We start from the raw sequence: 26,348 nt of genomic DNA on the forward strand, positions 1-26,348 counted from the left end.
AAACAATATGTATTTTTTCTTCGATAAATATAATATTTTTAAACCATACATCTTTTACATACTTGTCTGTCCTTTCTTCCAGTTCTCTCCTCTATAAAGACATTTGAAAGCTTGCAAATAAACTTTTCATTAAGCGAAGGCGGACTTTCGACTTCGAATAAAGGTTCCCTCGTAACGACTAAAAATGGTGAATAATTATATTCAATATTGATAACAATAATATAATAAAAGCCCTAAAGGACCAACGGGCGGGAGGATTCAAAAGGATAAGAGTACTCGCATTCGAAAGTCCTAGTACGGCGTTAATTGGTGAAGGCACCCTTTTTCCTTTTAGACTATGATGTTCATAGCACCATTCCCAATAAACAACGTGACATATAACAACTTCGGGCCTCGTCTCGAATATGAAGTTTCCTTTTTTTTAATTTACACCTTGAATTCTTTATGATCGCACAAATTTAATGGTACTTATATTACCCAAAATCTTTTCATTTTCTTGGCTAGGACTACACACACATGGACTTACCTAACTATGAATTTGAAATGAAACGATTCGAATCAGTTCAAAAGTGGATTCTTTCTCTGGCCGAAACTATTCCCCTTCTAGTTCAACGGATAAATAGATAAATCAATTATGTGCTCATCGTGACCATTTCTAGCTCCGCCACCATAGGAAAAAGGAATAAGGCTTATAGATTTGCCTTCTATCTACCACAAAGGTCCTAACGACAATCCGAAAATCAATGCTTTCATATTATTGAAAAGAGACGTTCAACGTATACCACGGCTAAAGCCTTTACATAAAGACACTTTCTATCCAGATATAGATGGATAGGACTCGCGACTGCTAAATTGTTGCTGGCTGGTTCTCAACTAAGTATGGTAGACCATACCTTATAAGTAACTATGTGATGGAATTACTTAGACTTATGTTCACTATTGTATACTGTCTACTTTGCTGTTTAATTTCTTGATTGATATTCTTCGCTATAAGGTCATAATTTAATAGTTAGCCTTAAGTTCGCTTGTTGAAGGCCTTAAGCCTGGATATATTGTAAAATCCTTTGACGTGTAAAGCCTTGCGCTTTGATTATATGCTTTATTATTTCATAATTTAAGCCTTTAATATTAATAGTGTTACTTAATGCGGACGAAATGTATAATTGTAGCCAGTGATGAAATAAAAAATAAGTATACCCGGAGGAGGAAGAATGCTCTTGAAAGTCATTGTTTCGTCTAAATTTATAAACAGCCAAATTGATTGTCCTGCACACCTAACATCAGTGCAGTTAACCGTTGCATACACGGTCATTATCATATTCATCTGTAAACTGTCTCCAAAATCATACGAATTATGCATTTTTTAATCCTATCCGCCTACTCTATGAAAATTTTAACAATTATTATTCGTTGTTTTCGTTTACCGATTTCGTAAACAAAATGAAAGCAAATAATTTCTACGAAATTTTTATAAAACTGCGGTAACCCTGTAATTAACACTAAACACTTACACTTATCGTACTCTCTCTCATTCACATCTATTTAATTACCTTAAATTAAAAATCAGCTGGTTATATGAATTTGTTGTTGTTAAAAAATTTATAGGTAAATGGTGACAATTGAATGAACAGATATTTACTTTTCTTACTTGTTATTACCCTTTACGGTGTTGTGAGACCGATAAATAGTAATAGTATTTTGATTTTATTTTATATTTTTTTTTTTATATTACATAATATGTACGCATTCAAGTGCACGGAAATAAGGTCCTGATTTCCGCAGTTAACCGGTTAACGTCAATTAATTTAGATACAATGTTTGCGTTTATGCATTTGTTCGTATGCACTTGTTTGTAGATTTATAATATGAGAATGTCGTTTATTCACGTTATTATATTTGTAGTGCGTTTGCCATTTGAATTGATTTAATTGTTTTTTATGACGACGTTTTCTAAACTTTTAAGCTGTTATTGCTGCGATTGTTGTTGTTACTACTTTTGTTGTTGTCGTTAATGTTGTCATTTGTTTATCTAAATAAAGAATTTTTGTCATTAGTCATTAAAAATGCACTTAATTGCATAATAAAACCACAAATAAAATACTATATAATCTCGGGCACCTACCGTCTAAAATATTTATATATAAACACGTACTTAATAATATCTCTATTATCTTGCGGTCAAAAAATACGACAAATTTTTCTTACAAAATTATATTCTTCCAAATCAGATTCATCTCCTTTATCGCTTTCATAACATTCAAACAATGTCGGTTGTTAACACTTTGGCGAGCAGAGAAGAAACCATAGCGCATAAAGCTATTAACATGATCCTGATTTTCGAGCGACTTTAGCATCCTGGCAGACAAGCATCATGGTTTTTCAGGCTGTCGAAGAACACGCTTGTATATGCTTACAAGAACATATTCTACAGCAGCTCAATATAATGACATGAAACTGTACGTAGATATTAGAAAGAATGCGACCAATCAACAAAAAAAAGTTATTTAATGATTTCAAATGCATCGTATTTCTTGTAAAGAATCATATCAGTGAATTTTATTTGAATAGAATTTATATTTGATCACTACCTTTATTGTGTGTGTGTGTGTGTGTGTGTGTGAAGAGTTTGTTGAAGAAAAGTCTTTAAAGTAGTTAAGACATGTTGCAGATATTCAATGGACAAGGACAAAGAAATTTATAAACGAAAGAATAGACAAAGAAGGTGGATAGCCAAGCAAAAGACTAAATAAGAAGAAATAGAAGCAGAAATACGAGAAAGGCAAATGCAAGACCACAAAATTGAGACAAAGATGGATTAAGACGTGAAAGGACGAAATGGCGGAAGGATCAATATACGAAAAGCTGAAGAGTCAGAATGTATAAAAAGGAGGACAAATAGTGATGCGTTGAAAGATGATAAGAAGCAAAAATATATAAACAGATTTATGGGCAGAAAGCAATGTTGAGACATACAAACATCAACAGCCCTTGGCACTGGAAAGGGTGCACAGACGGAATTAATAGACAAACGAACGGAGAGAAGACGAGCGAATATCGAACGGACAAATGTGTTGACGGGTGAATGAGCCGACGAACGAATGTGACAGGTTGATAGACGGAAAGATTGATGGACTTATGGATTGATGTACTAATGGATTGGCGCATGGACGGACAAACGAATCGCCGAATGAAGTGAAGCTGGAAAGACTAATAGGGGCCTCAAGAGACATATGCAAACCGGGACGGCGAAACGGTACTGTAGACTAATGCAAGGACGAGCCAACGAAAATTTCGACAGGAAAATTTATTAACCGAAGGAACGAGAAGCAGAGCAAACAATCCGCAAACGGAATTGTTAGTCGACGTAAAGGCCTGCAGATGAAAAGACGGAAAAACAGTTAGATGCCTAGGCTGAGAAATAGATCAAAGAGTTCAGCGCAACGTAGATAGATTAAGAGCCGAACAAACGATTGGAAGGGTATTGGTGAAAGTAAAAAAAACCGAAGGATGAATACAAACAAAAGCTGGAAATACTAGAGGCAGACGGAAACGTGGTTGAACGCGGCAGACTTAAAGTTGTATAAAAATACGTTTACTTCGTGAAGCGTCCGACGGTCGTTACGTCGTTGATTTTTACAAACAAGACCAAAGAGTAGATATAATTGTCTTTTTCAATACATGCAAAAATATATAAGTACCGCGTTAATTAATCGATCGATCAATTCGACAGAAAGTCTTTAAACACACATCTCGTTGTGTAACTCATCGGGCATGCAAACGTTTGCTAAAATAACTGTCAAATTTATTTCAAATTTATTAAATTACTATCAATTTATACAAACTGTACGCATATATATGTATTAATGTATAGACATTTATGTGTAATAATTTTTAATGGCCCTATCTATTAAAAAATTAAATAATAATATTGCGTTCTGTAGCGTGTTTTCCCAGCGTTTAAATCTCAATTTCTCTGATAAGAATTTCAAGTCGATTAATTATGTTGCTGTTAATTTCATTTAAAATCATACGTATTAAGCAATCGGAGGAGGTAAGAAATGGTGGGTAGGTGGGTAAGCGTTAATGTTGCAATTATCATTTGCGAGTCTAGACGTTTTCATTTAAATTAAGGTTTTCTTCTTTTTTTTTTTTTTTTTTTGCTATTTCTATACTTAATTGTAATCACTTTTAATATAATTATATAATTAATTTGTCATGAATATCATTTTTGAATTAATAATCAGTTATTTTTTACAATTATGTCGATCGCATATGACCACTTAAGTGGGAGGTAAAAGTTCGTTGTTAAACCTTGAGCAACAAATAATATATAATTAGTTGTGCAAGCACATGTATTACTTACAGCAGAGGTTTTCAATCTTTACGTTACGAGGCCTAACTCCCTTTAAACTACTTAAACGCCCTTTGCGATCTATGTACCTTTCCTCTCTAGCCTTTAATTCTTTACTTAAAGTTCAAACGTCATCTTCACTTTCGTTGATAACAATCCGTGTCTCTCATTGGTTGGGAATCTGCGACTTCACGTGTTAGCTTGCTAAAAACAATTAATGTTTCATTGACCCTGCATGATGAGCTTTTAATGGGGGATAGTCGTCGATTGTTATTTAACTTAAAACTCTGACGCTTATGAGAGCTTGGAATATCAAGACTTCATTTATAAAACGTGATAGAACAGAACATTTCCGGAGAAAAATCTCTTTAGAAACTGTCTGAAGCAGCCAGGACAGCATCGAGGCCAATAATACTGCATAGTCATAATTCACTTGAGGAATTTTTTCCTACAATTAATTGTTCATGAATTTTTTGTTAGGATGGTGGGAAAATATTTAAAAAAAAAAATTCCCTTTGCAAATGCAAAGTGGTTTGCATGTGAGTTACTTTCCAACGTTGACCGCAAAACGGTACTCATTTTGCACAGGTTTCACAATTTAAAACTTCACTTCCCAAAGTCTTCCATAAGTTTTTACGAGCAGCCGATACGTTGCTTCCTTTGTGGGACTCATATCATAGTAATGTTTTAAATGCACTTTATCCACCGCACGTTAATCACTCTACATGTCGCAACTAGCTGATAAAGAGCACTGAAAGTAGTCCTCTCATATCTCACGGGAGGTAAGTCGATTAATAAGACTCTACATGTTGTATTTTGCCTGATAGGTCAGATTACTTGCGTTATAGTAAAATACAAGAGAACTTTCCCATCAACCTAATAATGTTAACTACCTTAGGAGAAGCTCTCAAAACCTGAACTCACTTTTGCGCAAGACTTCATATCCCGCAACGAGAAACATGCGTCGCTGAGTATGCGCTACGCATAAAAGCAATTTAGAGCGACGTATATGTGCTCTAGGGTCCCAAAAAGCATAAATATTCGTCCTTGCTTAGTTTATGCAGTTTTTTAAATCAATTTTCAAAAGCAGTCTACTGTCAATGTAGATCTCGAACCAGGTAATGAATTCGTTTGAAGGAATTCCCCTCGTCATGACTAGTTTTCTTTTGGAGTATATTGCATTTTCTAAGCGTGTACTTGTTATGTCTTGACTATGTTAGATTAAGTCCTTAAACAAAATCTTATATGTTAAATATGCAATAGATTGGGACATGGATATGTATGTGAAAATGCTCGGTATAGAAGTACACCTTCACTAGTTTATTTCACGGAAAAGATAAAACATAGTTTACTTAAAGTATCGGTCAACGGTAGCTACACATTTTCTCTGACGGACTATGATCTGCTTGCTACAAGAATATCCTGCCTAGAGAGAATATCAATTGCATACCGCAAGAGCATCCTAATTTTCTGAAAGAATCCATTGAAATACCATTTTTTGAATGAAATCTTTGCCTACAAAAGTTACAGCAGCTCGAAGCCGATGTTAATTAGAAAGAAAAATATGCTGTGGATATAGCGGAGCTAGAAGTATACCTCGATTTAGTGCTGCTAACGTTTCTTGGGGGAAATTTGTGAGTCGGAATGTCGTCATACAAAAATATCAACGCATGATGTCTTCTGACATACTGCAACCATTTTCGTTTAATGATTGCGTACAACTGCGTCAGCTGTGATTAGCGTTCCTGAATGAAGGCATTTTTGAGTTGAAGCACCCTTCAAAGCTTGTGTTGAATTCGCTAAACTCAGTTAATCTGTTTAAGTAGAGCTGCCAACGACGTTCGACTTTATGGTTATGGACGCTAACGGTCGGCCTGCTCCACAATTTTTCGGGTTTCGTCACGTGTTACTAGTCTGTGAATCTTTTTTTTTAATAGATTTATTTACAACTTTAAAACTGTAGACTAACGCACATAGTTCGTCACAAACCTTGAACAGAAAGGGAACTAAAAGACTATTGAAGTAATCGCTCTATGCTCTATATGGCTAACCATCATCATCGCGAAAAATTCACGTATTTAAGAAGGAGACCATTTTTGTTTTTGAAAGCATTGAAGGAGTCATCAAAGTACTTCAAAGTTTACTTTGACGAATTCTTCGAAAACATTGGCCTCAGATTCCCCACAAAGTACACGCAAACATTTTCACACGTTTTTGAAATATCAATGTTAACCGATGAGACCGAAGGCACTTTTTTTATACGAATTATTTTATTTTATTTCTTCTAGCACGAGTCCAAAAAAAAAAAAAAATTTTTAATTCTAATTTTGATTGGCTCACAGCAAGTTATACATACAACAATTGAGGGAATACTGTGATCAGAAGTCAATCGGTTTATATCCACACATGTATTAGTGACTTGCGCTACTGCTGCTTGGCCATTAATAACGAACGGAATTCTCCATTTGAATCTAACCCGACATATGGGTATTGATGATGGCATTTTTGGTCCAATCATATATTATATATATACAAGTCAAGACTTTTATCTGCAGAAGTCGCAATTTGACAAATGCTAACAACATAAAGTAATGCGATCGCTGTCGAATTGTTTATGGGCCTCAAATATCCCCATTTCCTGTTCAAGTAAACGTCCACTCTTTACATGCATAAAACGTTCGATTAATCTAATCACCTATCAACTATCAATACAATGGTGAGTAAAAACCCTAAAGACGCCCTTCGCAACCACTCTGAGTCATTAATTCTACGTATTTTTGTTTAATATTTTCATTAGTATGCATGGAATAGTAAGCAAAGTAAATTGAACTTTAGCCATTAACCATTTCAATGAAACGAGGAATTTTTTTTATTTTTTTTTTATTCTCTAAAGAAGCACGCAACACTTTCTTTCTGAGCATGTTCAATAAGCTTTTCATCACGTTTTCTCTAAATAAACCCAGTCGCGCATAATAACCATTTTTTTCTCTAGTAAATATCAATTATAAGTATGATAATAAAGATTTAGAAAAAAACCCTGATATAACATAAAAACCCGATTCTAATTAATCCGAGATTTTGCGGAACACTAGAAATTATGCAGTACACATGATTCGAAAGTTGTTAGTGATTAGTTTTCAGTTTTCTAAAAAAAAAAAAAAAAAAAAAAAAAAAAGAAAAGAAATCGCCGGCAAATTTAAAACAAAAAACCAGTTTGTGTCTAGCAACAACAATCTGAATTGAATAACTATATAGAAATTTAATATAATTAAAAACAAACGAAAACAATAATGATAATAACAATAAAGCAGATGTCATTTGCTCTGCTATGACAGTTATTATAAGTGGATTAGATTATAAGTGTAAGTGAGATGTCTACATATTCAATCTTGGGCAGAATATTGAATACCTCTCACCTTTGTAATCAATTAAGACGAAACGCAAAGAGTCAACTGTGCCCTTCTCAGATCGCACTTTAATATAACTCGGGTAAATATTTGTGATACAAGTTTTCGAAAGACATCGATGTTTAATGATTAGATTGAAATTACATTCGGAAGATTATTGCAGTTTGTCTTGTAGTTATTGACAACATTTTGATCTAATTTAGGTATATTGAACCCTTTCTTTGTTTTACTTTCAAAAAAACCCATCCGACCTTAAATTGCCAAGCCAAAGACGAAGGCTTCTAGGGATAACACAATTCACAATGTCACACCGAGATCGCAAACCTTGTGTATCGATCAATGCCCCTGATGACAGACCTGATCCTTCGTTAGCCATCTCAACCACGATCACTACCATCGTTGAGAGAGATTAAAGTGATTCGGAATGCCATCCTGATTAAGAATATGCAAGACACCATATCTGTAAGAATACGATACTTACTCTTATTTTGAGTAAGCACCGGACACATATGAGATTCTAGGATCACGTTCGCAATTTTATAACTCTTTTCTAGTTTCTTAATAATAATGATTTTGTTCGCAGAGTAAGTCGATTGTGTGATGAGTAAGAGCTCGGTGTTATCTGAAGCACCGAAAAGACGATATGGTATTCTGTAGTACATTAGAGTTAACTATGTTACATCATTATATTTGATTAGACTTTTCCATGTCCTGTCTTAGACGTCTACCTCACGAGAGAAAATGCACTCAGAATACGACACTGCATCTTCTAATGCATGGCTCTTTTCTCTGTCCGTTGTTAGTTGGAACAAATAGTTCTGCGAGGCTGAGTGTATTCATATTCCATACCGTGTCGTACAACTAACGCGTGTTTTCTATGTCCAGTCTTGGATGAAAAAGTTAGTTTCATGCGACTGTGAGCGCGAGCAGATTTTCAAAATCGACATTGGAATAGATGAGCTTTAACTAAGCTAGGAATTCTACACTTTTTCTGAGAGTTGCAAGTGAAATAATAAAAAAATATACTGATACCCAGTGCAGGCGAATATGAAAATATCAACATTATAATATTATTCTTAGAAAATTCAAATCATTTCTAAAAACAAAAACATAAATAATAAGCAACTTTTTCTATTTTAATATCATTTTAGTGACTGAATCTTCAGATGGCCTTGTTAAATATTTAACAAAATGTGTTTTTTTATTATTATACTTTAAACATATACTTGATACTAGTTCAATACGAGAATGCATAGGAATCAAATTCGTAGTAGAAAACAGTTGACTTTTTTCCTTTATCGGAAATCGAATCTACCTCTTCCGACTGAGAGTCGGACGCCGCTCGCTATCTGCGCAACCTTTTGCTTTCTTTCAATTTTTAAATTTTTCTTTTCGAGCCAAATAGTCATGGCCAAGCCATTTCGGCATTGCATGCTGATCAAAGAAATGTACATTTTCTGAGCTCTCTCTTAAGACGTCCTAGAAGATCAGAAGTATATTTCCTTTATGAGATAATTATGAAAATTTTGTAATCACCCAAGAACATATACATTTTGACATTTGGCTAAAGTGATCCCGACATTACAAATGAAATTGGAAATCCCCTTCCACCCTTCGATGAAGAAGAATGTAAAAAAATTTCCATTAACACCTTACGACAATCCCAATTGTGGAACCCTTTAAGGTATTAGTACATGTTTCAGTGGGACTTGGCCTTTAGGAAAGTACTTTGCCATAATTTAAGAAGTCATCTAGCAATTCTCGACTGCTTTATTTATGTAAATAGGAAATAGACGATGTATTCGTTAATAAACTAAAAATTAGTCAGTGATGATCTAAAAATTTCTTATTAGCATTTTCGGAGTTTGCATAGCTTTGCATAGCTCTTCTCCTCTTATTATAGCGTGCATCTTGACTTGGAAATGCTTAACGCTTATCAAAGCAAGCAATGCGCTCTTTTTCAGATGCCTTGTCATCGTTCGGTCTTCTGCTATTTGTTGTTTATAATAATATGTTAAAGCAGCCTTAAAGTCTCAAAAGTCGATTGTTCAGTTATTGCTACCTTAGCATAAAATGTTTCAAATATTTTCGGGGGGTTGGCAAAGGTAAATAGTTTTAGTCTGTGAGAGAAAAGATGTTAGTATTGGAATTATTTTATAAGATATCTTCACTTCACAAGCTGTAAAAATTGTTGGTAAAATAACTTCAGGGCAATATCGATAGATCGTTAGACGATCGATAAAAAAAAATAGGTCTTCTTCTCAGAAAAACCAACAACTTCACAAAAGCTAATTAAAGGGAAGAGAAAAACGCTTACGGCTCATTTCTAGGCCTTTTCGAGGGATTCGTGAAACTACTTTTGCATAGATAGAAGAAAACATAGTTATGGTAAGATTAAGCTAGACACATACTACCGGCATAGTTTAGACCAGCAGTTGCCGTCCAAAAATGTACTTCCATATTTACTGACATTGTTACAACTTTTTCAATTCTTAATCCCTACTTTTAAGATTTTGGATATCTCAACATCTGAAAATTGAAAGGTTAAAAAAAGCATACATATATGCGAAGAGTTTACGAATTTCCATTCCATTAAAATGTAGACTGCAACACAACTAGAACGAGAACTAGAGCTAGTAATAGATATGGACACAGAAAAAGAAATAGAGATAAAAGAAGAATTATGAATAGAAACAGAAATAGACACAGAAATGGAAACAATTATAGATATAGTAGCGGAAATAAAAATATAGATATACATAGCAATGGAAATCGCAAAAGGAATAGAAATAGCAATAGAAATAGCAATGGAAAGAGCAAAAGAAATAGAATTCGAAACGGAAATAGCAAGAAAAATACAAATACTAATAAAAATAGAATGGAACTAAAACTAAAACTGAAACCAAAACTAGAACTAGACCCAAAACTAGGATTATAACTAGAAATAGAAACAGATATAGAAACGGAAGTTATTGATATAGAAATGGAACTAGAAATAAAAATAGCAATGGAAATAGGAATAGAAATAGCAAAAGAAAAAGAAATATTAATAGAAATAGCAAAAGAAATAGCAATCGAAACCGAAATAGTAATAAAAATGGCAATGGAAATAGGAATAGAAATAGCAAAAGAAGAAGAAATATTAATAGAAATAGCAAAAGAAATAGAAATCGAAACGGAAATAGAAATAGCAAAAGAAATAGAAATCGCAATTGAAGTAGAACTAGAAATAGCAATGGAAATAACAAAAGGAAAAGAAATGTTAATAGAAATAGCAAAAGAAATAGAAATCGAAACGGAAATAGAAATAGCAATGGAAATAGGAAAAGAAATAGAAATAGAAATCGAAATCGCAATACATGTAGAAATAGCAATGGAAATAGCATAATAAATAGGAATACTAACAGAAATAGAACGGAACTGAAATTGAAGCTGAAACCAATACTAGAGCTAGACCTAAAACTAAAACTAGAAATAGAAATGGAAATAAAAATACTAAAATATATATACCGAGATATATTCCAGAAGCTAGAGGTAGGAATAGATATAGGAAAAGGAAATGGAAATAAGAATAGTAATAGAAATACCAATGGGAATATTACAGTAGAAATAAAGACATTAATAGAAATACGCCTGGACGGAAAGTAGAATCAAACCCAGAACTAAAGCTGGAACTGAATCCAGAACTAGAAATAGACACAGAAACTGAAATAAAACTTGAATTAGAACTAAAACTAGAGATGCAAATGCAAGTGCAAATAAAAATAGAATTACAAAGTGAAATATCAATAGTTCTGTAATTTTTACCAAACTAGGAATAATAATCAAAATTGCGGCCAGAGTAAGATTTAGAGCCTTAGCTATAATAGCATATTTACGAATTTTCTTTTTTGGTAAGGAGCAGAAGCTTAGGTCAACCGTTGAAATTAACCTTTATGCTCCAAACAATGTTTTAGGTTAACATAGAAAAAAAAATCAATAGATGTACACTAGTCACTTCTGCGGGAAACCATGGTCCATTTTGACATAGTCGAGAGGAATGAAAGCGGAAATTTGACGACCCATTTTTCTTTACACTATTAATACTGTAATTGTACCTTCAACAACCAATCCGACAAACATAAGTTTTTGCTTCAACACCTTGGATATTTAGATGGATTAGAAAGATTTGATAAATCTAGTACATCGGGCAGTTTGGTCAACTAGCTGAAGAGATGAAACTTACAGAGCCATTGCGACGACTCTTCACCACGTATTCGAATAATTAATTCGAATGAAGGGTCTCAAAACCAATTCGTTTTAAACTAAACTACCTGATTGAGCGCGACATTATAATTAATGAGGCGTAAACGACCTTTAGTAGATTTTAATCGCACTGCACCTATAAAGTATTCAACAAATTTGCAATTGATTAGAATGATATTTATAGAAAAATCTTGTCACTAATACAACACTTAGCGTATGACAAATGCATAACACCCCCGTTTAGACAATGACGATGATAGTCGTGTTGACAAAATTTTTTAAATCCTTCATCCATATGCACAACATGTACATTCAGTCAATGCTTTACATACGTAATTATTTCACAGAATTAACGTGTTTTACGCAGACACAGCATCACACAGCCAATTGATTGATAATTCTTTAAACGTTTGCGTAAAACGAATACATTTTCTCGTGTCGTTACATGTAACCGTTAAATCAAAACAAATTTTGTTCGTCATTAAGTACTAAACGTTATGTATATACTATTAGCACAGCCTGTCAAAACGTCCATTAAGCAGGCGTATGAAATGATGTTTTCTCTTCTTTATTTTTTTTTTTCTTTCCTGGCAAACCAAATTGAATTGTGCAAGTATGGCACTAGCGGTTCCAAGCCACTGATAAGACGAATACGTTCTGAGACGCCAACTGATAAGAGGATGGAATATATATTTAAAAAAAAAAAAAAAAAATCGTACACAAACAATGTGGTAAGAAATTACACTTGAAGAAAATGAAAGCGAAATATTTATGAAACATGAGAAAAATCAACAGAAAAGCGGAAAGGTAGAGTAAAGCATAATTTGAACGAATTTCTCGTTACCTTTATCGAAATCGATCATATCTTTATGGAGTCACTAAGATCAATAAGATAGACTGAGTTGTTATTTATTTATTGATTAAATGCCTCGAGGGAGGTATAGTAAAAGCTGTTGGCGTCACATATTCAATTTCCAATAGCAAGTGTAACTTCGTTATCATTATTATTAATTCGCAGTGTAACGTGACTGACCATTTCCGAAAAGATTTACACATCGGATGATGAGCTGATAAGTTCTTGTGTTTGAATACAGTTTTGAAGATTTTTGTGTTTTGTTTTTTTTTTTTTTTTTGTTTTTTCCGTTCTGCCTGTAGTTCCGAGCTCAGATTTTATTTTCAATACCTTAGTTGTATTTTAAACGTTTATTCAAATACTTAAGACAGTTCGGCAGAAGTCTAAGTGAACTGATTTTTGTTAAAAAAAAATTTATTTAAAAAACAAAGTAAAACAAAAAAAAATCTTTTTTTTCAAATCTAAAGCAAATTGTGTGGAATTTAAGTGATTTGTGCCTTCGTACATATTCCCAAACAATGTCGTCCAGAGATTGTATTTTATGTTAGTATTCTGTGGTTTTGAAAATATCTAGTTTTTCTTCTTCATTCTTTTTTTTTGCACAATATTTCTTTACTCTATACCAATTGCAGGTAAACTGATATCATTGACCATAACCGCTATTGTCTGCTCCGTTTTATTTCTCGCTTCACTTCATATCAACTATCAATGGGAATTTATTAAAGAACATGTACGCTTTCGGCGGAATTCTCCTCAACAAAATGGATGGATACATTCCCCGCAAGGCATGCTTCGCGTATACATGTTCAATGTTACAAATGCAGAAAGCTTTCTAAATGGAACCGATTTGCGTTTAAAAATTGAGCAAATTGGACCTATTGCTTATCATGTCATCGGACTAAATGAAATTGTTTCTCAAACTAACGGCAACTTAACGTTTCGTAGAAATCCTCATAAAATATTTGAATTCGATCCATTGGCCAGCTCCTCTCCAGATATATTAAATCAAACAATTATTATGCCCAATATAATCTTGTTAAGCAGTGCCGCTAAACTGCACGATTGGGTATTTTTCGTACGTCACGCCTTCAATGCCATTACCATAAACGAATCGGCATTTCTCAAGGAGACGATCAACTACTTTTTATGGGATTTTACAATACCGACACTTTCGTTGCTAGCGCATTATGTACCAAATATTGTAAGCAACTGCGGTTTACTGTATAATGTAAGTAAAAAGAATGCTAGTAAACTTATTCGCATAACGTAATCACATCCCTACTCTACCTAAGTTATTGTAATAGGTATTCAAAACAAGGTCAATCAATTGATTCATATAGTCATCACGCTTTTTTGAGTTTAACTAACACTTTGCCCATTATTAGGCTCAACATCTTTTCGATTATATAATGCATATTTTGAGGCAACAAGTAAATCTTTTCGAGATGCCAAATTTTTTTTTAAATAACGATATTTTTTACTTTTAATGTTATATGAAATCTTCCAGCCATACCCTACACCACTAGTTGCTGCGTATGCTTGTTATGTGAAGCTTGTTTGCGGAGCTTACACGGAATATCCAAATCATTCTATCGCTTTATTTAGCGTATCGACCTTTTTGTGCCTCACATAAGTCTATAAAGTTTTGTGTTCAACTTACAATTCTACAGGCAGGTCGGACTGAATTCGATACATTGCCATGTTTTAACTCAAACAAGCGCATTATTGGCCCCTGTTTTTAGCGGCACTCCCCGAATAATTTCCAGTTTTGGAAGAGTCCTTATATTAAAAAAAAATGTACGCTTGGATTGATTAATCTTATGAACTCCCTTCCATGGGAAAGTAGGACTTCATTTGGCAAAAAAATGTTATTTGTTACATTTTGCTATTAAAACTAATCGTCAGTAGGTGTTTGTCTTAAAGACTTAGCCGCCTAAACTGGGATCACATTAACCTAACTTCCGCACCACGTCCCATATAACGCTTTTTATTCAAATAGCCTTTTAAAGGGCATTACGATCTAATTTTTTTTTATTTTTTGACCGATGGAGGTCTTCGAAGGGCCAGCTTTAGAAATGACTCTACAACGTTTTAGGTTGTTCTTTGCAGGCTTTTAAAACCGTGGGCTTACTTTGGATAAAATCTGCCGAAATTGTTTGAAGTTAAACTTTTCAAAAATGAAGGTATCAAGGAGTCAAAATTTGAAGGATTAATTGAAGTTTCTCATTTAATGTAATAAAATAGAAGATCAAGCAGCGCTTCTTAACCAAACACACATTTCGTTCGTGTATCATAAAACTACATCTTGCTAATCTTTATCCCTTATATTGTATAGTGCTGTAGTAACTTCTACGCAGTTGCTAAGTGCAAAGAGTTACTTCTCCGCCTTATTAGTCTTCCAAACTTCAATTTAGCTATCTTCCTCAATACACGCCATAATTATTTATCAAGGACACAGATTTATATTATATTTCGAGACATCAATAACTTCCGACACAGGTAGGTAGAATCTATATTTGTGTCTACCTGCTATAAGTGACCGGGACGAACGAGTTTTTGCTTTCACTAAACAGATAAGAGTTCAGTTACTCTTCCGACTACTGTTTTGTACGGTGCACGTTTCATTAATTTGTTATTCATAGCCGCTAAAATGAATTGAGAAAGCACGTCATTCGCCCCGTGACGCTTTGGAAACTTAAAGAGTGCATTAGTGTTAAGTCGAGAGCTCCAACAACAATGTGCAGTGTTCACAATTAAAGTCTAACGAACAATTAGCCAGTGAGGTTTAAATTTCGCCAAAATTCATTCTGAAAATGTAACTTCAAACGACCAACCGACTTCTAAGGTTGCTCCGGCGTTGACAACAACCACTTAAATGCAATATCGGAACAAAACGGACGTCAGCCAACACAGGGTGCAGCAAAAAGCTCAAGCGTGTAAAGTCGTTTACAATTCTAGCAAAAAAAATGTATACACATATAGCGTCGTAAAGCAAAACTATCCTTTGCGACTTTACGTTCTTATCCGAACCATTTTTAGGACAAAGTTCGTATCGTCGTTCGTATCGTTGGCAGGTAAAGCGTTATAAATGTATACCTGGCTTTACCATTTTTAGAATTTGGTTTCTTAGAAAACCGATTAGTTTCGATGTGGACTCTTTTTATCATGCGTGCAATCTTCGTAACAGTACACTAATACTTAGAAGGCTCCACGGAATTGTAGCGATTTTTTGAATGAGTTTTAAAATAAGCTGCAAACCTATTTAATTATGTTCATCCTGTTAAGGCCATATGTTTGCTCATGTATTTATGTCTGTTATTCCCCCATTCTCTTTCGTTTTGTAGGCGGTTGGATTCATTTGTCCCTCTTTCTGTCTATCTATCTATCTATCCATGTGTCTCAAATCTCTCTTTTTTTTTTGTCATTACAATCTTATTTAGATACATAGGCCATCTCTCTCTCCCTTTTACTATTCATCTGCCTGCTCATCAGTCTGTTGCTTGTTTGTCCGTCTACTAATTAGTATCAATCGTTATCTTCATCAGTAGGCATTCTTAGTCATCATTCGGTATTGATTTCTATTGTTTTCATTACCTGATCAAATTTTCTTTTCTCTCCGGCAAGGGAAATGGCGCAGAGTCACCTCATGCAATTTTCTAAGGGTAGACGCAGACGCTTATCATCTCTCTTCGTTTGTTTTTTTTTTTCTTTTAATACGACCAACCGCTCAGGGGATGTCACGTATTCATGTAAGAGGATGATCGTCAAAAGGAAAAGAGGAAAGAAAAAGAAATAGAGTCGTGTCAGCCGCAGCATAGTGTACTTCTGCCCAATCGATAGGTGATATGGCTCTACCGACTGAGCACTGGCTAGAACTGCGACCGATCTATCTGCCTATCCTTTATTTAAACTGCCTGCTTAAATTCTTTTCAAGGCAGACAATGATTTCTAATAGAGACTTGAACTGAAATGCCTTACATAATGAAACCTAGCTGCAGGAAGAAGTTTTACTAGAAAGCTATATATAAATCTTACTCTTTCGCGTTAGCGAGACCATCAATTTAAGCGTAAAATAGATTTCAAATAGACTTAATTAAAGAAAAGCGTGCATAATGTTGGCAAAATTCAGATAAGGTATGGCGTGCATTCACCTAAAATGCAATAATTTTGTTAAATAATCGAGCTTGACCAACTTAAGCGTTATCACTTGTTTTTGTATTAAGCGTTGGATCTCAAGCCTAACTGAGAAAAAATTTTTATAGAATATACATATATATTTATATTTTTAAATATAAATGTCTACATGTATATATATATATATATTTTTCTTAATATCTACGTTTTGTCTCAAGATTAAATGAAATTTCAATGTGCTTTCCTGTGCTATTTGCAGGCAATAAGACCTAAAGAGCTAATCTACAATGTCAAAATCGGTGTAGATAACGGCATCGAAAATTTCTTCCGGGTAAATACGTTTAATAATAAAACATATTTTCCTCAACAACGAGCGTTCGTGAAACGAGCTAAAAAATCTGACGAATATTGTCCGGTCATCTTGGACAATAGCTTTGACAATTCCCTTTTTCCACCGTTCCTAACGCCCGAAACCGAATTGAATATTATTGCTACGGAGGCTTGTCGTACGCTTAAATTGAATTACGATCGTGAAGTACTTTGCCAGGGATTCAAGGGTTATCGTTACACTCTAAGCGATGTAAATACTAATAAGGATTGCTTGGATAATTCATTGGGGATTAAATTGCCTAAAGGAATGTTTGATGCATCGCGTTGCGTGTCCGGTAAGTATTTAAGCAAAAAATTTCAATATACACAGGCGTCCTCCATATAACCCGGTATTTATTAAACGTAGATTCGAATAAAGGTGTTACAAAATTTGCGACTATTATAACACGGTTTTGATGCAACACGGTTTGAAAAAATCGACTATGTATTCCGCTGAATTTTTTTTTTTTTTTAATTTACTTTTCGCTTTTATTTCTATTTTCTCGCTAATAAGAGGAATTTCAGCCCAATTGGAGAAAACGAAAAACTGCTTTGCCATTATTTTTCATAAAAGCCGAGTGCGTTACTGTTATTGTTATCTTTTAAAAAATTAAGTGAACTTTTTTCACTTTCGCCTACATATGAAAGCTAGGCCGCACGGCCTATACATTGCTTTGTCCGCTCCCTTCCGAGGGACCATCGTCAGTTAATTCGCGGCTCGCTGGTTCCAATCAGTGCGCTTCATGTGGGGGCACTTTAGCGGAGTACCCGATTGGCTTCTATTTCCTCTTCTTTCCATCCGCTATCTTTCTAAGTACTTTTCTTATGAACTCATACAACAAACTAAGCGTGTGTGTGTGTGCATGTACGTACGTCTGTCGATTTATGTGTTATATATAAATTTATTTATATATATAGCTCAATCTGTCTATATGTGTGTGTGTGTGTGTGTGTGCATATAAAATATTATAAAAAATTTTAAAATATTTCTTCCATAGGCGAAGTTCCAACGGCATTATCGGCGCCGCATTTCATGGATACTGCTTATAACTTTACCGAGCATTTTGAAGGCTTGTCGCCAGATAAAGAGAAACACGAAGCTGAAGTTATATTAGAACCTACAATGGGTATACCGTTGGAGGAAAAATATCGCTTTCAAGTTAACATACCCATGCCAGATATGAAAGGTTTCAATAAAGACTTGCAACGTTTCAGTCATATGGTTATACCATCATTTTGGTATGAATTTGTAAGTCCTTTCAAAATTTTTTCTTTTCAAATAAGTTAATACTCTTTTTAATACAAATGCGAAATTTTCATAATGGATTTCAGGATATGGACGATATGTCAACGTTAACGTCACTATTTATGCATATCGGTGTACATATAGTTCCTAATATTCAAGGAACTTTAATGGTTATTTTTCTTGTATTAATTGTGTACAGTTGCCTTCGAATTTATTTACTAATAACGAATAAGACGTTAAGAGAACTGTTATGTGAAACTTATAAAAAGAAATAAGAAATTAATTTTAACATTAGGTATTAAAAAAAAGTTCTTTATTATAATTCTTTGTTACAATTATTGTTGTTCTTGTTCGTTGCTCGTTAGTAATTTAGGTGGTATTTTTTTTTCATTATTATTATACAAATACATATACAAAATATGAATAGAACTGTAATAAGATCACAATATCTAATATTTTTTATTTAATTCAATCTTTACCAATAAAGTAAAAAAGTCACGAAAAATTCCGATAATATTTATAAAGAGAATATAATGTGTACAAATTATTCGTCTAAGCTTGTTTTTCATATTTGGCTCTGTAGTCACCGGAAGGATCGTATTTATTTAATAATAGCTTCCATTCACCCGGACGATTCGCACGCAAGAAGTTGATGACCTTTTGCGAGTTCTTCTTTTGCACATCGGTACATTTCGTACACTCCGATTTCAAGGCATCCGGTAGAAGCTCTAAAAGTATATATATTTTACAATACTCGTTTTATCAAATTCAAAAGTCTTTGAAAACGATTCACTTGGCCAGAAAGTATTATTTTGTCATTCATATTATATAGAGATCTTAGTTTGTAACACAAATTTCTTTTCAATATCCAATGTATAATGAGGTCGCATTAAATTCCGTAAATTAAGAGAAATTTTGATTAGCCTTCGAGGAAAACCATGTAAAAACACAACATATTGAGACACAGCCAACAATTAAATATTGTACGCCACTCCACCTAAAAACATTATTCATATAGCGATTTATTAAAAGAAGGCATTATATGGGAAACGGTCGAAAAAATGGACCAATACAAACCGTTTTCAATAATGGTCGTCTTTGGGCCAAGATGCGTGAGTATACCGAATTTCAAGAAAATATTTCAAAAATTCCGACCTGTAGACTGAGCACAAAAAGACAAGACGGACAGACAAGCATAGTATTGATATAATACTATAAGCTGTGTCTATTCCGAGTTCTTAACACATCTGCAGACACTTCTTATACCCTTGTAGTACAAGTGGAGAACACTTAAGAACGTACATCATGCATTGCTGGTAGATCAACAAGATTCTTACGAACCCATCGAGCACAAGATGTCTACAGGTAAGTATACATCGAAAGATTGTTTTTTATATCTCATCTTATCCTTCCGAAGAGTGATAATTTTGACGTTTGGTGAAATTGCAAAATATTTTGCTAATTATGGTTAAGACAATTCGTTAAAAAAAAATAATTCGAGCAGATTTTAGATTACCATCTCTTAGAGGTAGCACACACATAACTCTTTTGTGTTCTCAGATGGTCTTCATAAATGTTTACAACGAATTTTCCCTGAAAATGTGCTCAGAAAGCCTAGTTATAATTTATTCCCTAATTTAGGCGTAACAGTAAGCAAGTCACGCCACCTTTTCCTCTGGAACTTTAGCATCAATATCCAAAAAGAATTGCATGTTTTACTTTACTCACCAGAGTAGGCGTGCCTATGGGCTAGCCGTATTCATTTTCTCACCGCATTTTTAGATAGTTTTGGTACCGACGTTTCGCATCATAGCGTGAATGTAACTTGTTCACTTTCATTTTTAAACTTTAATTGTGGTATTTTATCAAAATAGCGCACGTTTCAACTGCAGATAACAAACAGACGGACAGACCGGGTTAGATCGATTCAGCATCTGCATATCTGATGTGTATGGTCCGTGGGTTTTCCAATCCACATTTTTGATCGTTACAAATTGATTAACAACGTAATGAGTGACAAGGATAGGGGAATATTAGAGCAGAAAGTATTCCCGTAATTCGATATTTGGATAGTTCGGAAACACTATCTTTAAGTTCGTATGAAAAAACTAAACTTTCTTCGAAGCAAGGCTTATTGTTTTCTGTGTATCGTACCCTCACTACGGGGTGCGCTAAAAGAGTTGCGAGGGCGTTAAAAGAATGCCCCTAAAAAGATAATAATCACAATGTTTGCATTGACGACGTCAAGTATAATGATTTGAAAGCCGTTCCGAAGCAAGCTTGAAAGACTGACGTAAAACACGTCGAAATTTAGATTTCTTTAAATAGAATTTTCTTTTTAATAGGTTGAATGGTTTCTGTTTCCGGTTAGTTTGGAAAGCCCCATCAAGCCGATGTAGATTATTGCTGCCGTCGAATAAAGCAACTAAGCAAAACTAATCTAAAACGAGCGAGTGAATGCGGGAACTGCAAAGGAACATCTTAGTAAACGTTCAGTCGCTGGCAAGGTTAATTCGCGGCATATGTGAAGGCAAACTTGGCTGAGGGAGGCAGTCCTATCGTATTAACGTTACAGTTCGCGACAATTTGTGTCTAATTATCTTTCGTAGTCATTGCAATTTGTTACCTGCAAACGCGAATTTATTCCGCTTCACAAAACCATGAAATGATAAATTCAGGATAATACATCGCTCAATAAGTTCGTAGGATAGTATCCGGATTTCGATTGATTATTAATGAGTCCATAGTATTTTTACATAGAAATGCAAAAATATTTCATAACATTTCACTTGAAGTATGCTGTTAAAATACAAACACACACACGCGTCATTTGTATGTGATCACACGAGCTTATTGAGCAATGTGTTATATATGTGAAATGCAGAATTGAGTAAAGATTTCTCGGCGTGCAAACAAACGATTACACCTGAAAAGCCGAATTTACTTTCTGGCCGATACGTTATTTAAATATTTTCAATGAACTTACTTTTCAATTCACGTCCCTCCGGCGTGCAGGGACCTTTCTCCATCAAACATCTTATATAATTAGTTAATATGCGATCATTCGATAACACACTATCAACATCGACAGTATCAAATTTATTTGTATAGGATTTTTGTGCGGTTACGATTACAGCCAAATAAACGACTAACAACGCAAGACAGCAAAAAGTTGATTTCATTTCTGTTCGATTAACTAAAAAATGGAAAATACGTTTAAGAGCAAAAAGGAATTTTTTTTCTTTTTTCTTTTTGTTTTTTAAACCAGTATTTATTAAATCGTACGATTGCATAAACAAGACAGGCATACATACTCACACACATGCATACAGACTAATATACATATTAATATAGTAGATACTAGCATCAAGCATTGACTGGTTTGTAGTTTGTTTACCACTCTTTTGGAAAACTATCAAAATGCACTCTCACTAAATAACGAAAACAAACCAAACCAAAAGACCCCAAAAAAAAAACAAACAAAGCAACGAAACCCGCATTTAACCCAAACATTATGCAATCGAAAACAAGACTTCAAATTTCAGGTGCAAGAAAGTACATTAAATTTATGATAGCATCGGTAACATCAACTCTTTGCTCGATTTCAAACAACTCAATAGGTATCCAAAAACCATTTTCCTTGAATACGAATGTGCATGAGATGAGAAGTTCGGAAAGGCTGCTGATGCTCTCAAAATTCATAATAATAAAAATATGGCGAAATTTTCAAATTCTTAGACGCCCCCGATTTCTCTTCTTACTTTCACTCACTCCTTCTCTCTATAAAATCAATAAGGAACGAAAGCATCACACAATTAAGATGACGGATGTGCGCTTGTTTGTATGTCCCAACAACTTCTGCGATTCGACGACATAGCTAAGGATAGGTTTATTCTAATTAACCTACGCAGAATCGTTTAGTGCTTTCCGCGAAATTGTAGTGCACCCGGGCGCTCATACCTATAAGGCCGCAGCTCTTAGATACGCTTCACCTTGACTAGGAACGATAACTAATTGCTGTCTTGATCTAAGGCCCTAACCGTCCTGTGGGAATAACATTAACTCCATGTGCCATCGAACAGCGTGCTTGTCCCCATCTAAGCGCACTTCCTTCAGCCTGCGATTCAATAAGAAATCCCTGCCGCCAAAAGCCAATATTCAAAGCTATGCTTAGAAATTATATATATATATATATGTAATTTGTTCTACTTGTATCTACTTTTACCAAAGTGAGCTAATTTGACATTCGTAAAATGTGTATGTATGTATTGTAAACAAAGTTAAGTAAAAAAACGCATAAGTTCTCCTAATAAGTGGATTTAGAGAGATTTATCTTTGAACGTACAAATCATTTGAAGGGCAGAAGTATTACTACATGTAAAAACTAGATAAAAAGAGACCAGGTTAACGGGTCGAGGGAGATTGACAATTACGCGTAAAAGTTACTTCATATCTATACGCCTTCCGTAAAAGGTCCGCTCATATTCTTTCCTTTAGCAGGTTGAAAATCCTGAATGTCACCAAAAAATTACCCTGCATCCGAATGTCTGCCATTCAATCACTATAACATAAGGTGAACAAAAGCATATATATAACTGACACTTTCAATTTAGCAGATATCAATACGAAATTGTAATGGCTCTCCTGTATGATGTTGGCCAATGTGAGGCAAAGCATATATTTTGATCAAAGGTGTCAACTACTTATGTTCCTTTTCGTAAGGAGGCGTCATGCTTATTGCACTAATACACTACCAGTGGACCTATGATCTCTATGACTTCTCGGCCAAAAGAAACGTGTCAACAAAATATGTAGAGGATTTGAAAATTCGGAAATTAGCTCCGCAATTCTTAATAGGATAAAGAAATCAAAACGCAACATATATCGAATCACAACGCATCGTAGCGTTCCTCCTTGAACAACTTAAAATTGCGACGTGTAGGTTAAACAGCAGAAAACGAGCCGGACAGACGGATAGACAAGCTTAGATCGATTCATTATCATTTTCACCATAACAAAAGATGGTTCTGTGTTAGTCCTTCTGGGTGCTGCGCACATCTACACGAACGTAACATACCCTTGTGCCACAAGTGATGCAGAGAATCAAAGTATAAGAGTCGGCAACCGCTTGTTGAGTGACACATATATTGATGATGAATAGCTTTTACTAAATATTTATATTAAATTTCGACTAGACATCAGTTCTATATTAATTTGTATCTCACTATTAATTTTCCATATTCAGTCCGTACGGGCTGCTTAGCAATTTATTCAGACAGACTAATGGACGATTTAAGCGTAAGCAACTGAGAATTTCCTGCTGGTCAAAAATATACAGCTAACATAATTGGTGGTCTCCATTGAAGACACTTGAAAAGAAGACCGAATTGACTTAATATAAACACATTTTTCAATGGAGTATAGGAACCATTGAAAGAACAATGCTTTTTTATCCTTTTTTGTTTTTGTCCTAAAAATAATTCCTCGACACGCGCATGTGAGGTTCATCACAGGCATTACCAAAGTCTGAAAGCGTCAATTGAGTTATAATACTAAGCACTTGAAATTTCCTAAAATAATTAATTTTAAAGTTATTATTAAGATTTACTTTTATTAATTTGTTAATTTTCTTCTTTTTTTTTATTGCTTATGAAAATTTCACTGACCGACCGCACTCACCTAAATCGAGTATTTAGTCATTAAAAAAAAAAAAAATATATATATATTAAAAATAATTAATATGGAACACATAAATCAAACCTAATGTTGAGAGTAAAGTTTTTCAAGCAAAACACACATAACTTAAAAATTATATCCACATGTCCATATGAGAAGTATAATTGAGACAAGTAGGTCGATAGTCTCAAAAACCATCAAAAGTTGGGTCAAAAGGAAAAGAAAAAAAACATTTTTTTTTTTCAATTTCTTTTGCTTTCTTTATGCCTCTTTTTCTTTCACTTTCGAAGAAAAAAAAACATTTTTTTTTTCTTTTTCTTTTCAATTATTTAAAATCACTTGCAACTCAACACACGAATTGACTTCCATCATCACAAACATGCTTACGTCAATTATAAAAAAAAGAAAAAAAAAAAATTCAAATAAAATTAAAAACCCACTGTAGACAATTTTGACTACTCTACTCACTTTTTGTTAACTGTTATGTTAAAAAGCTTGTAACAATATAAGACTCAACTCGGATTTGTGAAGAGTTTATATACCCGACAGCTCAACGCAATACACTGAGCAGATATTTACACGCATCATCGCCAATGAAAGTTTTCATATAAGAGGAAAAAAAAATAAAATAAATTGTATGAGTTTTGTAATTAATTAAAAGCCCTTGAAAGCCGTGCATTATGGTGGAAATTAAGAAACAATTTACATACAACAAGCGATAAAGCACACGTAAGAAGATACCTAATAAAAAAATAAGTTGACGGGAGGGAAAAAATTCATTTATTTCGAGTGTACAGTTAGTCGGTGGATAGTAGTCGATGAGTGCGGGAATCAAAAGCATTATCACTTTAACTTTCCAGACTTGAATGAAGTAAAGAGACATAGGATGGGGCTACTTTGGTTACCTAAAGCTAGTAAGTGCCTTTATTATCCATCTCTTACTTAATATACTTCCCGATAGCACCCGGTAACAGCAATCGCAAACAGAAAATACTTAAGCGATTTATACGTTCTCTTGCTTGATATAATCCACGGAAGCACTATTCACAGACAGAGAATAGTTAGGCGAAAATGCACTTCACCTAATAAGACTTAAAGTAAACACTAGACGAAAATGTTTTCTTGCTAAAGCAATGGAATACCCATACTGTAAGGCTGTAACCACCCATAAGGCCCATGTATCCTCATCTTCCACTGAATTGATTGATTGCAAGTTTTTTCTAAAGACGAACCTATTATTATTATTATTATTATTATTATTAATTTCGCCAGAGAAATAAATTCTAAGACTAAACTCTTAAAAGCACTAGCATCTAAGGCTATCGGCTTTTATTAAAAACTCTACCGCACTTGAGATTCGAACCCACGACCATTGACTTGCTAGTCGAGACTCTTGCCTACTCGGCCACTCAGGCGGACGAACCTAATAATCGAACAAGCCTTCTTAAACTTGCAGGTCGATTTTTAATCGCTCTTAGCAATATTATTCGGTTAGGTATAGATTTCCGCGCGTTTTTCCAAACGCCCAAACTCCAAAGATCGGGCAAAGGACAACGTTTTTGCAATAACATAGATCGAACGGCATGTGCGTAGGCAACCTCTCAGTGGGAAAATTCGAATTAAACAACGAATTCCTCATGCAAGTGTGTTCAGTTTATGCATAAAAACTGAAAAAATTATTCGAAAATTGACAGATCCGTATAATTCCTATTTACAATCAATCCGCCCTGCATTAAACTTGATAATAAACCGCAGCGATTTGAACGCAATATAACATCATGTGAGTTGATTTATTGGACAATCTGCTAAATCGTCGATAAGATTTCTCTATACTGGTAGTAATGCATCTTTCGAATGATGGTCCTCTGATCAGGCGTTGCCTGCTCAAGCCTGTCGTTGCAAGGATTTGTTGTGTTCGAAGAGAATCGTGCTCAACTTAATTTTAAGCTAAATTTATTATTAATTTTTCCGTTAGAAAAATTCGAGAACCATTTATTTATTCTCGGCGTACTCGGATAAAAAGCTAGCCGAGATTAAGGCCTCACTTAAGGAACCACTCCTTCGAAA

General features: G+C 34.3%; 2 protein-coding genes across 2 annotated transcripts; one reads left to right on the forward strand and one right to left on the reverse strand.

Annotated features, from left to right (window-relative positions):
• The first annotated feature begins 13,206 nt into the window (after positions 1-13,206).
• LOC119635663 (scavenger receptor class B member 1) lies at positions 13,207-18,891 on the forward strand. The gene is made up of 5 exons (XM_038030585.1): positions 13,207-13,399; positions 13,489-14,084; positions 17,250-17,655; positions 18,358-18,608; positions 18,692-18,891. The coding sequence occupies exons 1-5, from the start codon at positions 13,375-13,377 to the stop codon at positions 18,878-18,880; spliced, it is 1,467 nt and encodes a 488-aa protein (XP_037886513.1). The 5' UTR covers positions 13,207-13,374; the 3' UTR covers positions 18,881-18,891.
• Positions 18,892-18,896: 5 nt separating this feature from the next.
• On the reverse strand, positions 18,897-24,798 carry LOC119635664 (ejaculatory bulb-specific protein 3). Its single transcript, XM_038030586.1, has 3 exons — positions 24,750-24,798; positions 21,592-21,801; positions 18,897-19,333 (listed from the first exon to the last, which is right to left on the reverse strand). The coding sequence occupies exons 2-3, from the start codon at positions 21,785-21,787 to the stop codon at positions 19,158-19,160; spliced, it is 372 nt and encodes a 123-aa protein (XP_037886514.1). The 5' UTR covers positions 21,788-21,801; positions 24,750-24,798; the 3' UTR covers positions 18,897-19,157.
• Positions 24,799-26,348: the final 1,550 nt, after the last annotated feature.

This window comes from Glossina fuscipes, unplaced genomic scaffold (assembly GCF_014805625.2).
Source record: "Glossina fuscipes isolate IAEA_lab_2018 unplaced genomic scaffold, Yale_Gfus_2 27, whole genome shotgun sequence".
Lineage (NCBI taxonomy): Eukaryota > Metazoa > Arthropoda > Insecta > Diptera > Glossinidae > Glossina > Glossina fuscipes.